Source organism: Xenopus tropicalis, chromosome 1 (genome assembly GCF_000004195.4).
Source record: "Xenopus tropicalis strain Nigerian chromosome 1, UCB_Xtro_10.0, whole genome shotgun sequence".
NCBI lineage: Eukaryota > Metazoa > Chordata > Amphibia > Anura > Pipidae > Xenopus > Xenopus tropicalis.
The window spans coordinates 152,196,155-152,216,801 of NC_030677.2; the positions used below are offsets into that span (position 1 = coordinate 152,196,155).

Consider the following 20,647-nt stretch of genomic DNA (forward strand, 5'->3'; position numbering starts at 1 on the left):
GTGTTCATGTGTAGCTTTATCTCTTTATACATCATTTCTTTTACTTCATATGATACAGCAGCCTTAAATTAAACTCATCTCTAACTCTTGCCTCTGCTACTCCTTTCTTAGTGCCCAGATGTGCTTCAAATCAGCAGAGAATCCAGCATGAGGACCAACAGAGTATACAAGCTAGTCATCCACAAGAAAGGCTTTGGGGGCAGTGGTGAGCACATTATGTGACAAGTCTCCATGTTTGGGCTGTCTATGTGTACTTTGGGGGGACTAAGCTAACACATCCAGAATTAAATAATCTGTTAAAGAACTAATTCATGTTTGCATTGTTCACAGGGTTAAAAAAAAACATTTAGGAAGCACACCAAACCCTGTGGCTTGAAAGATCATTCCTATATTTTATTAATGGCTGCAACACTTTGAGATTGCTTTTGATTAATATTAGTCCTTGCCTTAGTAGATCTTACAGTCTATTTTCCCAGTTACATTCACAAGACGAACCACTGTCAGGAATCAGTCAAACTGCTGTATGTATTTGTAGTTTAGGAGGGAACTAGCATACCTAGAGCAACTCGCACACACTTCGGCATATGTAGAATATAGTAAGTTTGAATTTAACATATCCCTGAGTGACTATTCCACTGTTTTGGTCAAAACCACTCTAAATCTGTCACTCAGACCTAAATGCACCAAATCATTGGTCAGTGTGACCCTGTTGCTATTTGTGGCTAAGCTCATAACAAGTGCATATAGAACCTCATAACTGATTATTTGACATGCTTTAGTATGTTTCTTAATGCACAAATGCTGGTGATACCAACAGCACAGAAGAACACAAAGTATGAACACAGAATTTAAGTTAGAGTCCTCCATATGTAATAGAAGGCACTAAGTTTGCCCAGGAGCAGTGCCCATAGCGACCAATCAGATGTTTGCTTTGAAACAGGTGACCAATAAATGCTACCTGCTGATTGGTTGTTATGGGTTACTGCTCCTGAGCAAACTTAGTGGCTTTTTTTTTTTTTTAATACATAACCCCTATAGGCTGTTATAGGCTGTGGGTTGGTACAGCAGACCTGTGTGTTAGGTCATCCAAGTGGTTAAGTCTATTTTTTATAGTAGACTTAAATAATAAATATTTCTCCCATTATTCAGGGGCTGGTAAAACATTATTTAACTCTGTCTCCTATTTCCTAAATATGCTTGGGTGTTGTGTATTGCAAAGCATAGAAGTTTTTAAAGGAGAATGAAACATCCTACAAACAACCTTTGTATCCATATTTATACTGTTATAATGGTTCTGTCCGATTCTGCTGATACAGCATCCATATGCACCCTTACATCTGCCCTCATGGAGCTGTGTGTTGCTAGGTCTGGCATCCTTTTTCTACTTTGCCACTGGTGAAGTGCATACATGTTGCAGTGGTTTTTTGCACAGGTCCAGAAACAGGTGTGTTGGATATGATGTATGGTTTTCCTAAAACCAAAAGATCTAGACATATTGGGATCTGGAAGAATTATACAGCGTCAAAACAGCATAAATTCAGGGTCAAGTTAAAATCCAGGTTAAGAAAACATACCACTTGCCCGTATGGGAATTTGTAAAAATGGTGCCAATTCTGGGAAAGCGTAAAATCTGGGTTCTGCTGTAATTGATGTAACTGGGCATACATGCAGTAGCTTTGTGCTGCAAGTATATAGGTAAAAGTTTCATATTGTTTTTGTTTTGTTGAAATGTTAGCTTTTAAAATCTTGATGTTTGGGCTTAAATCCAGTTGTCACTTTTGGTGACAGGTGGTTACAGATCATATCAATGGCAGGCAGAAAGTGAAGCGATTGCTTTTTCTTTTCTGATGGAAATATATTGGAGGAAAAAATCCTAGTTTGTCACAAATATAAAGGTTAAAGGTGGATGTCTTCCTGTTGTTCCCAAAGAAAACCCACTCCAGGCATCCACAAAACTGAAGGTTTTGGTTGTACATTGGTGGTAAACACACAGACAACCCAGCCACTGTGCTTGAAGCCGCAGCAGGAAGCTCTATAATAGCTCTAGCCAGTTACCTTATTGGGGAAGTCTCACCCCACTTTGTCATTCTACCCATACTGTACCCTATGCTGCCTGTATGTCATACTCTGTCTGCTGTGTGTGCCATACTCTGCCTGACTTACCCAGCCTGTGTGTACCAAACTTTGCATACTATATGCTGCCTATGTGTGCCATACTCTGCCTGCCTTATGCTGCCTGTGTGTGCCATACTCTGCCTGCCCTATGCCTAATTACTTTGATATACTTTCATGTTTGGTGATACTGTTCCTTTAATCCTACAATTTCAATCTAGGGGGCTGATTTACTAATCCACGAATCGGAATCCCGAATGGGAAAAAATCGGATTGGAAACGAACATTTTGCGACTTTTTCGTATTTTTTGCGTTTTTTTTCGTCGCTGTTGCAACTTTTTCGTAGCCGTTACGACTTGTGCGAATTGTCGCGACTTTTTCGTAGCCGTTACTACTTGCGCGAATTGCCGCAACTTTTCCGTGTTGAGCGCTCGTAAACGGCGGGCAAACCTTTCCGCATGATTTTGGAAGCCTCCCATAGGACTCAATGGCACTCTGCAGCTCCAACCTGGCCCAAGGAAAGTCTCCCATAGGGCTCAATGGCACTCTGCAGCTCCAACCCGTCCCAAGGAAAGTCTCCCATAGGGCTCAATGGCACTCTGCAGCTCCAACCTGGCCCAAGGAAAGTCACGATACTGAAGCTTGAATGAATCCGAAACTTTCGTACTCGGCGCAACAGTGCGATTTTTTCGCGGCGTTGACGATAAAGTCGCAAAATACCGATCATTACGAAAAAAACACATTCGGACGCTTTCGATCCATTTGTGGAATAGTAAATCGGCCCCTAGATGTTAGTTTTAGATTGTTGCATTAAAATGTACAAATGTTTGTCATTAGATGACTAAAATCTAAATGTGTATGGCCAGCTTTAGCTATTGGAAACTAGGTAATGATATATATCAGGAAGTTGTGCTACTAAAGCAATCTGGGCTTTATGGCTGTCCACACAAATCTCATGAACTGTCTGGTTCACTTGTTTTATTTTATGTTTACGCTACCTCTCTCACTTTTATTTCTCGCTTCTTTCTCCCTTTTGTAATAATTGTTCTTCAACTTGAAACATCAAATAAAAATGTAAAAAGGTAGATGTTTAATAAGTCTTCCTTAGAAACAGTTATTTTTCACTCACCCAGTGAATAAAAGCTGATTCTGTCGGGAAGTCACTAATTGGAAAGACCAACTACCAAATAAAAGAACTGATATTTTTGATTCTAAAACAAGTGTTGGTTTAGGGACTGCCCTTATAAATTATAGGAAGAAAATAATCTTATTTGACAGATTCTGGCATGTCACAGATTAGAACACACACCAGTATTAAAGAGTATGCTAAACGAATTATTTTTTAATTTTGATTTAACTACAATTTAGGTGCATGTTTATAGCTATGACATTCTCCTTTAAGAAAAAAAATCACTTCTGAATATAAAACAGAATTTCTGTGTAACAGCAGACATAATGCTTCCTTTTTAGTCTCCCCTTCCCATTGATTTATTTTAACTCCCTCTTTGTACTTTTGTTATTCTCACCTCTCCCCTTTTTCCCTTCACTTCCCATTTCTTAGTTGTCCAGTGCACTTTTATCTAACCCTTCTTATTCTGATCTTTCCTAATCTCCCTCAGTCCTAATTCTATTAGGTTTTATTAAATAATCATAAAGAGATGATAAGTAATTTGTGTTCACATTCCTCTGAATATTAAAAGGTGAATTTTATAATTGTGTGCCTCAACATTGCCTTATGTGGTCCAAAGGAAATGGCTTTATCTTGAGTTTTAATCCATTATATCATTTTTCAGATGATGAGTTGGTGATAAACCCCAAGGTCTTTCCATATATTAACCTGGGGGACATTGTTGAAATTGCTCACCCAAATGATGAATACAGGTAATTTGCAGAAACCTATTACTGTTATGGTCTGTTTTGATATTTTATATTGCATTGTGGCACATTTTCTTTCTTAACTGGGAGAAGAAATTTTAGCAAGCATGTAAATGCTGTATGTTACTTTCTCAAGTCCAGAAATCGTAACATGGAAATGAAATTCAAAGAAGACCTCATCTTCTCATAACTGATTTATTTCTCACATACAATTAAATTAATAGTACTGTGTTACTTTCTGTCACATTACAGTTTTAGACTTATTGTATTTATATATGTAGATAGTAGGAATGCACCCAATACACAGTTTTAGGATTTGTTCTACCACAAAAGAATAGCTAACGCGAAAAAAGAAACATGTAAAGAAAAAATGTAAATTATCAAAAGTCACGTGACAACAAGAGTTTCAATTCTGGTTGGGAAAGATCAGAATACTGCCAAAAAAATCTGGGGCTTGGCAAAATTCTGAACTGAATTTTGGATTTGGTGCATCCCTCTAGTGACTTCAGCCTAGTAAATAAAGCTTTCAGATAACTATTAATTGGTCCTTTTTGGCGTCATGTGATACAAGTGCTTTTATCCTGAGTTTATATCTAGAATCCATGCCATAAAGCAAAACAGAACTGCTTCTTTTTTGCCAGAATGGAAATAAAAATCATCAGATACTAATGTGCCTGTCTGCATAGATATTTTGCAGCAGTCTGCTTGGTTATTAAAGGTTCAGTTATCAGGTGAAGTGGTTTTTGTTTGACCCAGAAATCCAGCATGACGCTAGATAGCTATTATAGCTCTCAAACACTTTGGCAATTACAAATGCACAGTGTGTACACCTGTTGCAATTTATACCACCACAGCAGTCACTAAGGCTGCATGAAATGCAATTGGTGCCATGTTCAGCTACTACTACTGATGTTTCTTACAAGATACAGTGTGAAGCTAACGCATGAGCTAGTTCAAGATGAACTTTTTTAGTTAGTTTAATATAACAAAATCTTTTTTCATTTCTTTTCAGTCCCCTTCTCCTGCAGGTGAAGTCACTAAAAGAAGATTTGCAAAAAGGTACAATATATTATCTTCCTTTTGTTTTTCTTCTTCTGGGTAATTTGCTAATGCTAATGTCATGAACAACCGTTTTTCTTTTGCCAGAAACTGTTAGTATTGACCAAACCGTAGCCCAAGTGTTTCGCCTACGGCCATACCAGGATGTTTATGTCAATGTTGTTGACCCTAAGGTGAGAAAAGTTCCTCATCTGTGATGGAAAATAGGAGAAAATCTGTAAGCATACTGTATGTTTTTTCTGAAAACTTTAGTAAAACAAATTCAAAGATGTTATTTTGTGTTTTGTCTTATTTTGTCAAATGTCCATGTATGTATACTGTGTATATAAAATTGTTGAAATAAGGATAAAAGGCACAGGTCACGTAGCAGATAAGAATAAGATGTGTAGATTCTCATTGTATTCTACAGAACTTATCTGTTATCTGCTATGTGACCCGTGCTTTGTCTTATTTTTTCAGCTTGAATGGCTGCCCCCATGGCTCCACAGCAGCTTATTTATATAAACTATAGTAGTCTTATGAAGCAAACACAAAACTTTTACCAGTGCAGGGTAACAGTAAATTATATTTAAATTACTTTAAACCATTTTCATTTTTGGTGTTACTGTTACTTTAACTTGGTTACTTTTAGTATTTGTTTGTAAAAATATATTATCACCATGGAATGTAATGAAGCAAGTTTTGCAATTGCATGCACATTGAATGGCATTAAACAACCTACAAAGTAGGTGACCTCAACATTCTGGGTTAATTGTTCCAATTTGGATCTCAAATACTTTATTGTTTTTTACATTTGTTTCAAACCATACCCATTAGTCAGTGCAATTTTAATTTCTATGAATGCACTCTGGAGATTGCCAGTTAGAATAAGTACATATCACTACCAACAAAAATGATGTGACTTCAGTGCTAGGAAACATATTTGTACTTTCTAATGCCATTTTATGTGCAAGGGTTTTGTTACATTTGTTTGTTTTTATTTAATAACAATGATATATTTTGCCACACAATTAAAGAAAATAAGTTAGTTGCATTTGGGCAGGTTATATATAGGCATGAAGGTTGAACTTGATGGATGTGTGTCTTTTTTCAAGCTAACTTACTATGTTACTATGTAAATGAATCATTTCAAACTATATAGAGCAATAATAAGTGCTTGGGAATTCTTTGTAGCATCATCTTTAACCTCAGCAGATTTTGAAATGAGCATCACAAGTGAGACACTGGCTTCACAGTTTGAGAAAAACTGGTTAAAGCATTTTCCTGATACCTAACAAAGTTTAAAAAATTCTTTCTGACTTTCTAGGATGTGACTCTTGATCTTGTGGAGTTAACATTTAAGGACCAGTATATAGGTCGTGGAGATATGTGGAGGCTAAAAAAGAGTTTGGTAGGTTTTGGAAACATTAATAACTTTTGCAAAAGAAATTATTTCTCTATACTAACTTTACTACCTTTGCACCTCAGGTCAGCTCCTGTGCTTACATAACTCAGAAAGTGGAGTTTGCTGGAATTCGGTATGTAAACAGTACTGTAATTTGCCTCAGTAAATTAAAACATGTCATTTTTTTCTAAGCTTGTTCTTAATGGATGTTCCTGCTTCAAATATGAGCTGTTATTTGTTTATATATTTTAAGTAGTTTGACAGAAAGCAAGTTAGTACTGTATTTGATTCCCAGTTTGCTTCACTTATTTTAGCTGCCAGTATTATAAAATCATAGAAGACACAGACTTTTAATTATTTGCTTCCCTTTAGGCGAAGCTCATTGCAAAGGACTCTGTGCCACTGTACATGCAAGCATCTAGTGACCCACCCAGACAGTATTTGTAGAAGCTACTTTAGGTGCTTACTTTTTGTCTGAGGATACAAGTAAGCAATGACCCATTTCAGGTAGTTACTGCATAGTGAATCCAGCACTCCAGATTAAAGTGGAAAAGGTGTTTTTATTTGACTTAATCACCTAACCCAGCAGGACAGTGTATCCTAGGTTTCCTGTTGGTTACTTGGGGTCCTAGAGACTGGTGTATTTTGTTAGTGGAAGCTAAAATTTAAGTAACACCACATTTTGATGAAAATACAAGTTTTGGCAATACAACCTAAAGGGGAACTCCACCCAAACATAATTTAAGCTTAATTTCAAGCAACTTTGTATTATACATTAATTATAAAATATGCAGCCTTTTCATGATTTTAATGTAATAATATGGTTTGAACAGCTACCTAAGCCTATCTCTCTGTTCTCCTGCTGATCTGGCTGACTACTTTGAGACTCAAAAAAAATGCAACAGTAGTTGATTGTCCTCAGCCTGCCTTCAGTCTAATCCTCCAAATCTCTGCACATTTGATGTTAGTAAGAAAAATTGCATTGCAAAGCATTGTGGATTATGAAGTTCCTGCATGGTGTCTGTAAGCTGTGGAGAAGTTGTTACAGTTTGTAACATCACTGTTTTAGTCCCTCCTACCCATGCAGGATTTTAAATGATGCAGAAAGAGAAGAACTATTTTGCAGTTGTATTTTAGCATATAAAAATGGTATTTATTCACACTTTTTGAAGAAACAAATTACAGGGATAGGTCAATTGGGGGTTTCTTTGTTGTGTGGGGCTTTTTTTCAAATTTTGGTTCGGAAGCCAGAGTTCCCTTTTAAACTCATAATCAATTGCCTTAAGTATTTCTATCACTCAGTTTCTAATTAAAAAGTGCTTGGTAATGAATATGATTTTTGTTTAGCCCTCATCTGTGGTGAATGACCCTATTATATGTTGGCATGCTTAATGTTTTTATTTATTTTATAATCTATTATAAGTGACACAATCCTATGGGCAAAATAGTCGCTCTTCTGAGAACTTTTCCAAGATATTGGGGTGAATCAGGATATCTAGGACATGTCTCGACAGAGTTCACATGCTGACATATAATAAAATTGTGTAAATACTTTGAAGTCAAAGGTAAATGTCAGAGCTTTCTTTCTTAACATATGCAGCACAGGATTCTCGCTGGAAGAATTCTTCCAGCCACTCTGGTGTGTTGGATGTGGTACACTGTATAAATATTTTTGCAGCTCAGTAAGGCATATTGGTTATTAAAGGAGAAGGAAAGTCAAAATCTATTAAGCACACTATTGAATAGTACTACTATTGCTATGTAAAAATGCTATAATTCTGGCTTGCCTAATGAAAGATTTACAGAGAATGCCCTGCTACATTCTACATTTTTCAGTGAATGGCGCCGCCATCTTTAACAAAGGAGGCCCCCCCTCCCCCTGCGTCCTTCTGTGTCTCCCCCCCAGCAGCTGCGTCCTTATGTGTAACCACCGCCGGTTTGTGTGCTCCAATTGTCAGCTTGTGTGCTCCTCTTGTCAGCACCCCCCCCCCCCGGTGGCGCTTAGATCCTCGTACAGGCTTCTAACGTTACTTGCAGTGAACAGCGCCACCATCGCTTTGTTTGTTCACTTGATCTACCCGGCACCCTTCTTGCCTCTCCCCCTACCTGCCGCTGTGTCTCATGTTCATTCTGCCGCTGTGTCTCATGTTCATTCTGCCGCTGTGTCTCATACTCATGCTGCTGCTGTGTAAGTGCTGGGGTTGCCATGCCAACCAGACGCTAGGGGGAGCCTCTTGTTTGTGCGCATGCGCCGCCTATAGTCCCGAGTCTCCAAGTCTGGGGAAGAGGGATGCATTATGGGAATCTTCTCTACCCAGCTCAGCGTTTTTTCTAACTGTTTGGCTTCTGATCCTCTGAACGGGAGAAATATGGGGAGACTTAAGGGCACTATTGAGAGAACTGAAGGTATGCCTGCATTTTAATATTAACTCTTTAATAGTATGTTTTTTTACAGATGTCTACATTAAGTGGCCCTACATGGCTACTTTTTGTCAGCATGATCACCTAAACATTCATTGCAGCTTGGGGTTCATTTTCAACACGCCATGCTGTAATCTAGTAATTGCAGTCACTTTCTCCAAACTATAAACCTATTCTGCCTGTGTCTCTTCTTAGCAGGTGGATAGGTCATCAGCAGATGCAGAAGTGAGAGGAGCTGTAGCTCCTATCAGACTTTAAACAATTGTATTTACCTGCACGCAGTTATAGCCCTATACCTTTTTTTGCTATCCATTTGATGTTTACCTTTGAAGCAAATATTTTTGCTATAGAACAGACCTCCTAAGTATTGTCCCACATAGGTACATGAGAGATGTTATTTGCACCTCCTTTCCTTCAATTTGTTATTTTACAACTTCTGGTTGCCGAAGTGTTTTCAGCATGCAGCTGACACCTGGCTAAATGAGGGATATAGGTTTCAGATCACTGCTAATGTGGAGATTCTTATTCTGGAAATGTTAGTGGGTCTATAGTCTTTGGGTAGTTTATATTCCTTGATCAACACCTGTTTTTTTTGTCTCTTATTGCACTTGCTTGGCTTTCGTTTTTCTAACCATTGCTTACACTGTCGTTACTGTTGGATCTCTGGTTAGCATACTTCTATATATTCAGTTTGTTAGGCAGAGCGGCAAAGTGAAAAATGAACATGAGGAGCATGGACTTTTTGCAGGAAAGTCATGGAAGTTTCCCTCTTGCCAACCCTTTCTCCTATTTTATACATTACTGGTCCAAGCCCACTAGTATTTTTCTGTCTTTTGCCCCACCCAAACCACTCCAAAGGGATGTTTGTTGCAAGTGGAACTTAAATTGATACCAGAATTTAGCTTACCAGACATTAGGCATAAAAGGCACAGTGTGCTTTGCCTAGAACTGTTTAATTGGAGTGTTTTGTAATATCTTGTTGGTAAACTGTGTCAGGGTTATTTTGCACCCTTTATGATTGTTTTACATTTTTTTTAGACTAGAAAGTTGCTTTATTTAAGTTCCTGTACTATCTCAAACCTGTTACTGGTTGTTTCTGATATGCAGAGCACAAGTTGGAGAATTATGGGTTAAGAGCGAGAAAGTCACCTGTGGGTACATCAGTGAAGACACACGAGTATGTATATTTTCACATCTAGTATAGTACCCGTTTTTGTCTTTTTTTCCTTCCTTTTTAAACTGTAGTCTTTTCATACTGACACGTCCTCGGTGTGTTTGATACACTAGTGCTTTTTTTCTCATTTATTTCCACTACAGGTTGTATTCAGGTCCACATCGGCCATGGTGTATATATTTATACAAATGAGCAGTGAACTGTGGGACTTTGATATCTATGGTAAACAATTCTGGGAAAGGAGGTTGTATAGTGCGTGTCTGTGTATGACATTTTAATTTTGCAGCTACAAGAGCACATCAGATGGGCAGATGATATTTCATGAAGTAAAAATGCGTGTCTGTTACTTTTTTTTTTTTAGTTGATTGGCAAAGGGGTGAAGCCATTGTTGTTTAATCAGAAAGTATTTTATTTGCCTTCTCAATTATATCTAGTATAAATAAATTTGAAGCAACTGGACTTCTTTAGTAATCATTGAAAACGTCTTCAATGATTACTAAACAAGTCCAGTTGCTTCAAATTTATTTCTACTAGATATACCATGACCTGGATGAATGAAAATCTTCATAGACTTCTCAATTATAATTTAATCCTTTAAACTAAGGGTCCTATATAAAAAGAGCTAAAGTATAGGTATGGAACCTGTTATCCAAAATGCTCGGGACCTGGGGTTTTCTGAATGAGGGATCATTTTGTAATTTGGGTCTTCATAACTTAAGTCTGCTAAAACGTATGTATGTATGTATGTATATCTTTATTTATAAAGTGCTACTTATGTATGCAGCGCTGTACAGTAGAATACATTAATACAAACAGGGGATTATTAAGATAATAGATAAATACAAAGTACAACGATAAATACTGATAGATACAAGATAAATACAGTTACAATAAGTTAAGAGTCAAAAAAATTCATTTAAATATTGAATAACCCCAATAGGCTTGTTTTGCCTCCAATAAGGATCAATTATAACTTAGTTGGGATCAAGTACAAGGTACTGTTTTATAATTACAGAGAAAAAGGAAATAATTTTTAAAAATTAGAATTATTTGCTTATAATGGAATCTATGGGAGATGGCCTTTCCGTATTTCAGAACGTTCTGGATAATGGGTTTCCGGATAAGGGATCCCATACCTGTAGTACATTTTGTGTAACTTGGTCAAATTCTTCAGATTTTTCCTTCCCATGTTTATAAACCCTCTTTTATTTCCAAAAATAGATTATATTCATAGTATAAAGATTAACCAGTACCCTTAAAATATAGGCAGGAAGGAAGTCCCAGACACTGAATAAAATGTATTCCCCCAATAAGTCATATAAATCTGTAAACAGGCCCAGACTGGCAATCTGGGATTCTGTCAAATGCCAGAAGGGCTGCTGTAAGATGACAAAGACAGTCGTTATTTTTTGGGCTGGTGGGGGTTGTTTGGGCCTCTGTTTACTTGAAAGGACAGGGCCTATTTTTGAATCTCAGCCTAGACCTGCCTGTAAATATTCATTTAAATATGGGTATATGATCCCTTATCCCGAAACCCGTTATCCTGAACGTTATAAATTACAAGAATCTCCCTTAAAGATTTCCTTTTTTTCTTTGTAGTAATAAAACAGTACTTTGTACTTGATGGTAACTAAGCGGCATCAATCCATATTGGAGGCAAAACAATTCTATTGGGTTCATTTAAAGTTTCAATTATTTTTAACAAACTTTAAGTATGGTGATCTAAATAACAGAAAGTTCCCTTATCAAGAAAACCGCAGTTCTCAAGCATTCTGGGTAGTAAACCCCACATATGTCCCAAATTAAAAATAAAAAAAAAATACATATTTTTTTAGTTAGAAATGATTTTAGTTAGAAATTATTATATTCCCATTTTGGTCATTTAGGTGCTACATTTTTATTTATTTTGCTACTCACCACTAGGTACAGGTATGAGACTGTCTGTTATCCAGAATTTTCGGGTCCTGGGGTTTTCTGGATAATTGGTCTTTTCATAATTTGGATCTCCATACCTTAAGCCTACTAAAAAATCATTTAAAATTTAAATAAACCAAATAGGATTGTTTTTCCTCTAATAAGGATTACTTATATCTTAGTTGGGATCAAATACAAGGTACTGTTTAATACTGTTTAATGGAGTCTATGGGAGATGGTCTTTCAGTAATTTGGAACTTTCTGGATAACAGGTTTCTGGATAACAGATCTCATTCCTTTATATCAAAGTAGCTGAAATGTAAAACTGGAAGCCCTTCACTAGGTACATAGATTCTGTACATTATAAGATTTAGAGATGGCATAACCTAAGAATACCACTGCCATTTTTGTTTTTGAAGCATTACTTCCACAATGCTACACTGGCAAGTCTTAATTTTAACCTGCTAATGCTGCTTTTATGTGGGCATTCATTTTTGTGTTTTTCTTTCCCAGGTGATCTGTATTTTGAGAAGGCAGTAAATGGATTTCTGGCTGATCTCTTCAACAAATGGAAGGTAAAAGTTATGCATGAGACTTCCTTTTCACCTTGGCCAGTTTATGGTACCTTTAAGTAAGCAATGTGTTTTTTAACTCAGGACAAGAACTGCAGTCACGAGGTTACAGTGGTTCTATTCTCTAGGACCTTTTATGATGCAAAGAATATTGGTACGTTCATTAATGTTAGTAGAAAACTGTGTATAGCATACTGCTAAAAGCTGTACATAAATTAAAGCTTTGATGGTTAATGTTTGTTGTATTATTTTTCAGCAATAGTACATAGTTGTCTTTGTGCACACAAATTAATTTAAAAACCATAGATCTATGTTTATACCAGTGAGTTAAAAGATTCCTTTGTTTAGTCTTTGGAAATTTGTATGGTCTGTGCATTACAGGATCTGTTCTGTCTGTCCTTTTTATTTTAGAGGACTTTCCAGAAGCACACCGTAATGCGTCCGTCATGCAAGATCACAAGGGCAGATTCTATGAAGACTTCTACAAGTATAAAACCTTAGGATGCCTCTCCTCTCAATTGACATGTTGCATAAACTTATAGCCCTATGTATGCTACATGGCCATGTTTCATTTTTTGTCCAAATGAGAGAGGTTTAGTAGTTGAGCACAAGAGAGCAATGTTTTGTAAAAGAAGTTAGAGGGAAAATATACCCTCCTTTTTGGCAGTTGAGCTTATTTCCGTAAGTGTGTTTTTTTTTTTTTTTGCACAGAAATACCAAATTTCACAGATTGAAAGGAGGCAACAATAGTCTGCCCTCAAGTATGAATGAAATTTATGTTGTAATGTGATAGATTCTGGGACTTGGACTCTCTCTCTTTAAAAATCTGGGCACCACCCATATAGAATCACTTAACAATGAAACAAGGTTAAGGTTGGGGGGGGGGGGGGGTGGGTAGGGACATTGCATTAAATTGTGAACCATAGGGATGTTGGAAAACAGCTCGGCATATTATGGTGGCTTTTTTTCCCATCAGTTGCATATCACGCATGGCTATATACATACTGGTATGGGATATGTTATCCAGAATGCAGTAGAGTTTTCTAGATAAGTTATCTTTACGTAATTTGGATCACTAAAGCTCAAACACACAAGCCATCATATCCTAAAACCACATGGGAGTTCCCAAACTCGTGGTTTCTTCATTCAAATAGCCCCATCTGTGTTTTTCTTTATCCCAACCAAAAAATAAAAAGCTCATTAGGTTTTAGGTGCCAAGCAAAACAATAAATAAACCTAATGCATCCGATAAGGACTAATTATATCTTAGTTAAAGTAGAAGGTTCTGGTTTATTTTTACGTAGAAAAAGGAAGTCATTTTTAAAGTTTCAAATTATGATTATGATTATTGATGATTATGTTGATTATAATGTCCCCACTTTCTTCACCTGTTCCTTTGTTGTTGTCCTGGAGTTCAGTTGATTCTCTTGAAGCAAAGTTCATTCATTCCTGGAAGTTTATTTGTGGCTCCTTCACAAATGATGCAGTGTCTGTGGCTAAATTGCTTGGAATTTCCCATGGTATTAAAGGGGTTGTTCACCTTCAGTGTCCAAATCTTTTTTATTTTCCATGTAAAAAAGGTCACTGTAAAAGCTACTTTTTTAATGTATGTTAAATTAGTCCTTCTTCTCTCTCTCTAATCTGTTTTCTGAAGGGATGGGAGTAGACTGTTTTGAACCTGACATACTGAGAACTATATTTTTACATTACTACGTAAAGGTTTAACGCTTACTTTTTCCCATTTTACCAGTTCATTGGTTGCTTATGCACTCTAACCAGTTGCAAAAAATGAAAGGTCGTTGGTTAATTTCTTCCTTGCAATGGCATAGGCAAACAGACTCAGCATGTTCTAACATCTAACATGTGATATAGAGACTAACAGAAGACACAGCCAGTACAAGTTAAATCTTCTGCCAGTACTATGCATGACAAGCAACTATAGTGTATACTGACCCCCCCACCACAGGCTCTGTGCAGAAGGGAAGTATCTGCAGAAGATTGATTCTGAGGTGCATATCTCTTCAGCTGCACAAAGATTGTTCTATTAATGTAAACTGTTAGATTTGGTTATGTTGTTCAAAGGTGAACAGCCCCTTTAAGTGCAAACAGGAAGTGGCTCTAGGTAGATTCCTAAATACAGACACAGGTGCACTCCCATTTTACTGATAATTAGGACAAGTGGTTATATTTTTACCCAGGGGCAGGAAAGCGTGTCCGCTGTCATGCATACCTTCCTATAGCTCCAGTCACAGGAATGGCATCGGCCTGTGTAGAGCTACACAAATACAGTTTGTTTGTCTCTTTGTTATGACAGGGTGGTTGTACAAAATGAAAGGCGAGAAGAATGGACTTCATTGCTAGTCACTATTAAGAAACTTTTTATTCAGTACCCAGTGCTTGTACGACTGGAAAATGCAGGTAGAAGTTACTGTTGATTGTGTGTGTTAATAGAGCCATTGCTTATTTATACAGTCAAAACAATATTCATTTGTAACATTGTCTCCTGACAGAGGGCTTTCCCCCAGGGCATAATTCTACTTCAGATCAAGGAAATTATCTAGAGGCCATTAACCTGTCCTTTAATGGTGAGTGACTTGGGGGGAAAAAAAACAGTATTTAGTGGGTTACTGGAGGTAAAATGGGTTTGCTAGTACATCTTGCCTGTAACCTATTCCTCTCACCTTTGCTTACAGTGTTTGACAAGCATTATATAAATCGCAACTTTGACCGAACTGGTCAGATGTCTGTTGTGATCACTCCAGGTGTTGGTGTTTTCCAAGTGGATCGTTCACTAATGATTCTGACCAAGCAGCGAATGATTGATAATGGTAATATTATTATTAATAACATTTGTTTATAAAGCACCAACATATCGCCGAAAAAGCCTCGCGAGGCAACTTCGGCGATTTGCCAAAATCGCGCCGCCGCGTGTTCCATCCCACCGGCAACTTACATTTTCTCCGGTGGGATGGCAGGTGATGGCAACTCGGGGAGATTAGTCGCCCGCGAACAGGGAGTTTTGTCGCGGGCGACTTATCTCCCCGTGTGCCAGAGCCCTTAGCAATACAGGTGTCAGGGAGCTGCTACCTTGCTATCTTCCTATTGTTCTGCTGATTGGCTGCTGGGGGAGAAAGGGAGAGGTTGTGATATCACTCCAACTTACAGCACAGCAGTAAAGAATGAATGAAGTTTATTAGAGAACAAGTCACATGGCTATGGCAAGCCTGGGAAATGAAGAATATGGCTAGCCCCATGTGAAATTTAAGAAAAACCTGTTAGAGAAACTCTATTGACTGATGTGTTAAAATACATGTTTTCCCATGACAGTATTCCTTTAAAGTTGTAACTTTACTTAAAGTCAGATGATATATGTGAGGTCCCAAGGTGTAAATTAGAAAAAGATGTACTAAGGGCTAGCAGCTGGGAGAAGGAGCGACTTTATCATAACATATGCAGAAAAGGAAGGAGTTATACTGTGAGGAAGGATAAAGTTCTGGTGTTTGGGAAGGAGTATAGATAACATGGTTTTTACAAAATGTTCATGTTTGTCTGTAAGTATACTAGTCAGCTTTTCATTAATCATAATCCAGTTTAATGTGTCCTTAGGATGTATGTGCATTTCCAACATTTTGCAATAGTGATCTTAGCTGCTATTAAAGATGATTTATAAGAGGAGACTAGTATTCCTGATTGCATTAACTGCTATCACTGTAAACAATACAAATTTAGCTACAAATGTGTTGTCTGTATCTGTGCAGGGATTGGTGTGGATCTGGTATGTATGGGAGAGCAGCCGCTTCATGCTGTTCCACTTTTCAAGGTGAGCCTCTGTTCTTGTACACTTAACACTGTAATACAGTTTACACAACCAAGGCAATGCTTGAGCTAAACACATTTTTGTGGAATGCAGCAGGATTCTGTGAATATCTTGAGAAATAATCATATAAGGTTTTGGCATTTCTTATTGCTGTTCAGCTGCACAATCGTTCCAGTCCAGGAGATTCACGTCTTGGAGATGATTATAACATCCCTCACTGGATTAACCATAGGTGAGAGAGATCATGAACATGTTCATCTGTGAGTTTAAATTCGGACAAAATACTAATACATATCTTCCTACACAGCTTCTACACATCGCAGAGCCAGCCTCTAAATAACAGCTTTACCCCACGCATCAAACTGGCACCTCGCAAGGTACTGTGGGAGAGGGCAGAGATTACCATTATGGTAATCATGAGCAAAGACCTTAGGGATATCGTAAATATACTACATTCACATAAATGATCAGCATAAGAAGCCAAAAATTGTGCAGTGGCATTGTCCTTGTTAAAGTGATACTAAAGATTTCCACAGGCAATAGTTGGTGAGAGTAGAGAGAAGGGGGGAACTGCAGTGCAGATTTCACATATTTGTATAGTTAATGTATTACATATGTTTAATTCATCCTAGCTTAACTTACTTATCTCTTACACTCCCACTTTAAAATCAGCTGCAGGAATACCAGACAGCTGTGCATGAAATGTGAACATTCAAACAAAGTTACTTGATCCTGATTTGTTGTGAGGGACAGTGCCTCTCTTTAGCACACAGCAAAATAGGGGTTATGTAGTTTGTTAGAAAGGAAATCGATATAATGTACTTTATAGATTGTCACATGAAATGTGAAATAAAACTTTTTATCTGTTTCTTTTTGCAGACAAATAGTGAGAAAGGAAGGACTGGAAAAGACCCATGTAAGAATCCTTGAGAACAACCCTGTTTTCAAGATGCTTTTGCCACCTGCCTTGATGGATCTTATGCTTATGATTTATTTTCTGTGTTTTAAGCCATAGGAAGCCCCAAAGAGACAGAGAATGCTCTTCCCATACAAGTAGACTACGATGCTTATGACTCACAGGTCTTCCGATTACCAGGTCCATCCAGGGCACAGCGAAGCATAACTTTCAGGTGACCCAGCTGGCCATCCCAAACTACAGTGTACTTAAAAAAAAATGTATTTTGTTTGTAACATTCTCATACCAAGTGCATACATAAATGTATTATGGTTGAGAAAACATTTTTATGCCACTAAAAAGGTTGTTCATTTAAAGAGAAGATAAGAATATTTGTTTTTCTTACAAGGGCTTTTTGGGCATTTTGGAGATTTCTTCTTTTCCTCCAGTCGCTGCCTTGGCAAACCATAGAAGAGGGAAAGAAGTAAGAAAAAAGGGAAGAGAAAGTAAAAAGTGATGGGCGTTCCTGTTTCGCTAGTATAACATAGCCTAATAGTACAGGTCTACATCCCTAAGAATTCTTAAATATCCAACTTAGTCCATATTGATGTGCTACACTGCCTATTTGTGTGTCGGCCAACCCACGGTTCCATATTTTCTCAAACTTGGCAGGACATCCTTGCGCCAAGTAAGTTAGTTTCTGTCGTGGAAATGCATCATCAATCAATTTGGTCTAAAAGCTCAGAGTAGGAGGCTCTGTGGCTTTCCAAGTCAATAGAATAGCCTTTTGGCACAGTGAAGGATCTGTTGTAGGCACAATCTGTCAGTATTTGGCAGTCCCAGTGACTGCTGGATTTTAGGACCATCCCAGAACACATAAAAATAATTGACCTGGTCTAGATTACATTTCACACAAACATCTGGATAACCTTGATATATTTGTGCCAGCCTGTTTGGGGTTAAACACTGTTTAACGTGAATGGTTACAAAATTTAACATGAATGTAGCGGTCCCTTTTAAATATGTTAGTTTCGGGTATTTGTTCAAGTATATCTTTCCAGGTTTCCTTGTCCAGTTGAGGGAAATCCTGGGCCCATTTTAGTTTAATATGATTTACAGTGTTAAAATAAAAATAGTGTAAAACCAGCTGAGGGGTTTGGAAAGCTCAGGCCAACGAAGAAGATAACATTATGCGTCCGTAATAGTACGGGCTCCTCTAGGGAACTGAGCCTGGAATGTATGTCTAAATTGGTCCTGGCTTCTGGTTTGACCATATTGCGCAGGCATTTTACCCTTGTGATAGCCCAAAGGTTGGAATCTGGTAGGGACCTGAATTGTGCAAGGGTATTATTTCTTGAGTCAAGTCCATTTGGACCAGCTACTTGCTTTTTGGTGGGAAATCCCTTGGGTAACTGTTTTCATGAGAGGTGTTAGGGGTTATACTGATGGTAGACCTTTGTGTAATTGGTTTGCCAAGGCTTTAGGAATAAATGATTACCGCAGCTTCCTGTACAGTGGCCTGGATATTGGGGCCTGGGTTAAACCACCACAATGCATAGACCAGTTGACTGCAATAGCACTACAACAAGAAATTGGGGAGGGCTAGTCTTTCTTTCTTGATTGTTGAATATTTTCACTTTAAGACCCCTTGAAGTTACAACCTTCGGTCAGCATGCCCCTTAGCTATAGATATATAAGAATATTGATATATTATTCACTTAGTAACAGTTCCAACAATGTCTAGTATACCAAATACATGTTAACACAAATCTCACACTGACTAATGTTCAATTTAAGCTTTCAGTTGTGTCTAGAAGAGAAACTAGTTATTCAAAATAATTAAGTCCTTCAGTCACAGGGTTGTTATTTCCATCAATTATAGTAACTAACCAGATGATAAGATAATGTTAATCTACATTAGATGAAGTTCTTCGATGTGAAGTATACATTTTAAAAAGTCTGTCTTCAGAAACCTCTATTATCCATAAACCAATAATGCCTTTTAAATGCTTAAGTGTATCATCTAAGGCCAGCTTGTGTTTCCTCAGGGCAGTGCGAGAGACACAAGTTCGAAAAAGTTCTTGTTCCTATGACACATCCTGTAGCCCAGTCAGTCGGCCATTTACAGCAGAGGAAGGCCGTAGCCAAAATTCAGATGAGAGCTCTTTGGGAAAACTCTCCAACATCCTACTTATCCCAAGGCCACATCTGCATCAATATGAGGCCAGCAGCTCTTTGGGTTATACTAGCACAAGAGGTAAGCTGATGTCACATCGCTTAGTCAGTAATGCAACACATGCAGGAGGATAATCAAGGACAACAGTCATAACACTTGCAATAGTATTGGCAACAGCACACCAGGAAAAGGAGACATTGTTATCCAACAGAAATTTTTTAACCTGTCCTATTTGCTAAATAACCGATCCACATGGTAGAAAAATTGTTGGGACACTTATTTGGATCCTACACATGGTCTGAAAATTATAATGGCACGTGTATGCCCATCTTTAGCCTACAAACAATAACACTATTAGTCTGGAAACAGAGGTAATTTTTGCTCATGCTGCTACAAAACCCCTAAGATCCATTTTTTTTTGTAGATTTCTTGGAGAGGATGATTGAATCCCAACAGCGAGACTCAAGTGCTCCTGGCAGATTCCATGTGGGCAGTGCAGAATCCATGTTACACGTCCGACCTGGGGGATACCACCCGCAGAGAGCACTCATCAACCCATTTGCACCTTCACGTATGCCAATGAAACTGACATCAAATCGCAGGAGGTGGATGCACACATTTCCAGTGGGTAGGTTATGTATTGCAAATAAGGAACTTTATCATTTATTTCCATTTCTGCGTTATTTGTCTCCCTGTCTCACTTTGGCTTTGTATGCATTACAATTCCCTTTTAGGCCCATCTGGAGAAGCAATACAAATACATCACCAAACTCGTCAGAATATGGCAGAGCTACAGGGTAGTGGCATGCGTGAGGCATCTCATTCTTCTGCAGAGTTGCTAGAATTGGCTTACCATGAAGCCACTGGCAGGTAAACAACCAAGGGCAGTGGATATATAAATGCACTTAATGTTAAGGTTTATGATGCAATATGGCATACAAGTAAATAGGGCTCATTTACAAGTGCAAGTACAGTGTACAAATTTTGGATGCAGGTCACCATGTTTTTCTTTTATCCATAATGCAGCAAGTCCTACAGGCAGTACATTCACTAATGGGATCTACCAAGCTAGACTTATGGGAGGGAAAATACAAAACAAGGATAATTTCTCAGCCTACACAGTGGATACTAATGTGCTTCCCTAAGGAGAGTATGCCAAATAAATAGCACCACTAATCCACTCAGCAGTGGCTGATTATGCTGTTTTGTTTCCTTTTAATTTGGGTTACCAGGGCAAATACATGATCA

At 37.8% G+C, this 20,647-nt stretch overlaps 1 protein-coding gene across 12 annotated transcripts in view; it reads left to right on the top strand.

The window, feature by feature from the left end:
• depdc5 (DEP domain containing 5) overlaps positions 1-20,647 on the top strand; it is a 38,280-nt gene that overhangs the window by 375 nt on the left and 17,258 nt on the right. For 9 of the 12 annotated variants that reach the window (XR_004219928.1, XM_004910591.4, XM_031892156.1 and 6 more), the window contains exons 2-23: positions 112-205; positions 3,906-3,993; positions 5,000-5,046; positions 5,134-5,219; positions 6,353-6,436; positions 6,514-6,563; positions 9,959-10,028; positions 10,169-10,247; positions 12,453-12,514; positions 12,596-12,665; positions 12,923-12,998; positions 14,826-14,929; positions 15,022-15,096; positions 15,205-15,339; positions 16,270-16,331; positions 16,487-16,560; positions 16,636-16,705; positions 17,208-17,244; positions 17,338-17,458; positions 19,272-19,480; positions 19,824-20,027; positions 20,134-20,269. Coding sequence is in view for 11 of the 12 variants with exons in the window: in XM_004910591.4 (XP_004910648.1) it covers positions 112-205; positions 3,906-3,993; positions 5,000-5,046; positions 5,134-5,219; positions 6,353-6,436; positions 6,514-6,563; positions 9,959-10,028; positions 10,169-10,247; positions 12,453-12,514; positions 12,596-12,665; positions 12,923-12,998; positions 14,826-14,929; positions 15,022-15,096; positions 15,205-15,339; positions 16,270-16,331; positions 16,487-16,560; positions 16,636-16,705; positions 17,208-17,244; positions 17,338-17,458; positions 19,272-19,480; positions 19,824-20,027; positions 20,134-20,269 (2,033 nt within the window). In the remaining variant the exon portion in view is untranslated. Of the gene's footprint in view, positions 1-111; positions 206-3,905; positions 3,994-4,999; positions 5,047-5,133; positions 5,220-6,352; positions 6,437-6,513; positions 6,564-9,958; positions 10,029-10,168; positions 10,248-12,452; positions 12,515-12,595; positions 12,666-12,922; positions 12,999-14,825; positions 14,930-15,021; positions 15,097-15,204; positions 15,340-16,269; positions 16,332-16,486; positions 16,561-16,635; positions 16,706-17,207; positions 17,245-17,337; positions 17,459-19,271; positions 19,481-19,823; positions 20,028-20,133; positions 20,270-20,647 lie in introns of those variants that run through there. The other 3 variants (XM_031892183.1, XM_031892178.1, XM_031892191.1) reach the window with 2 other exon arrangements.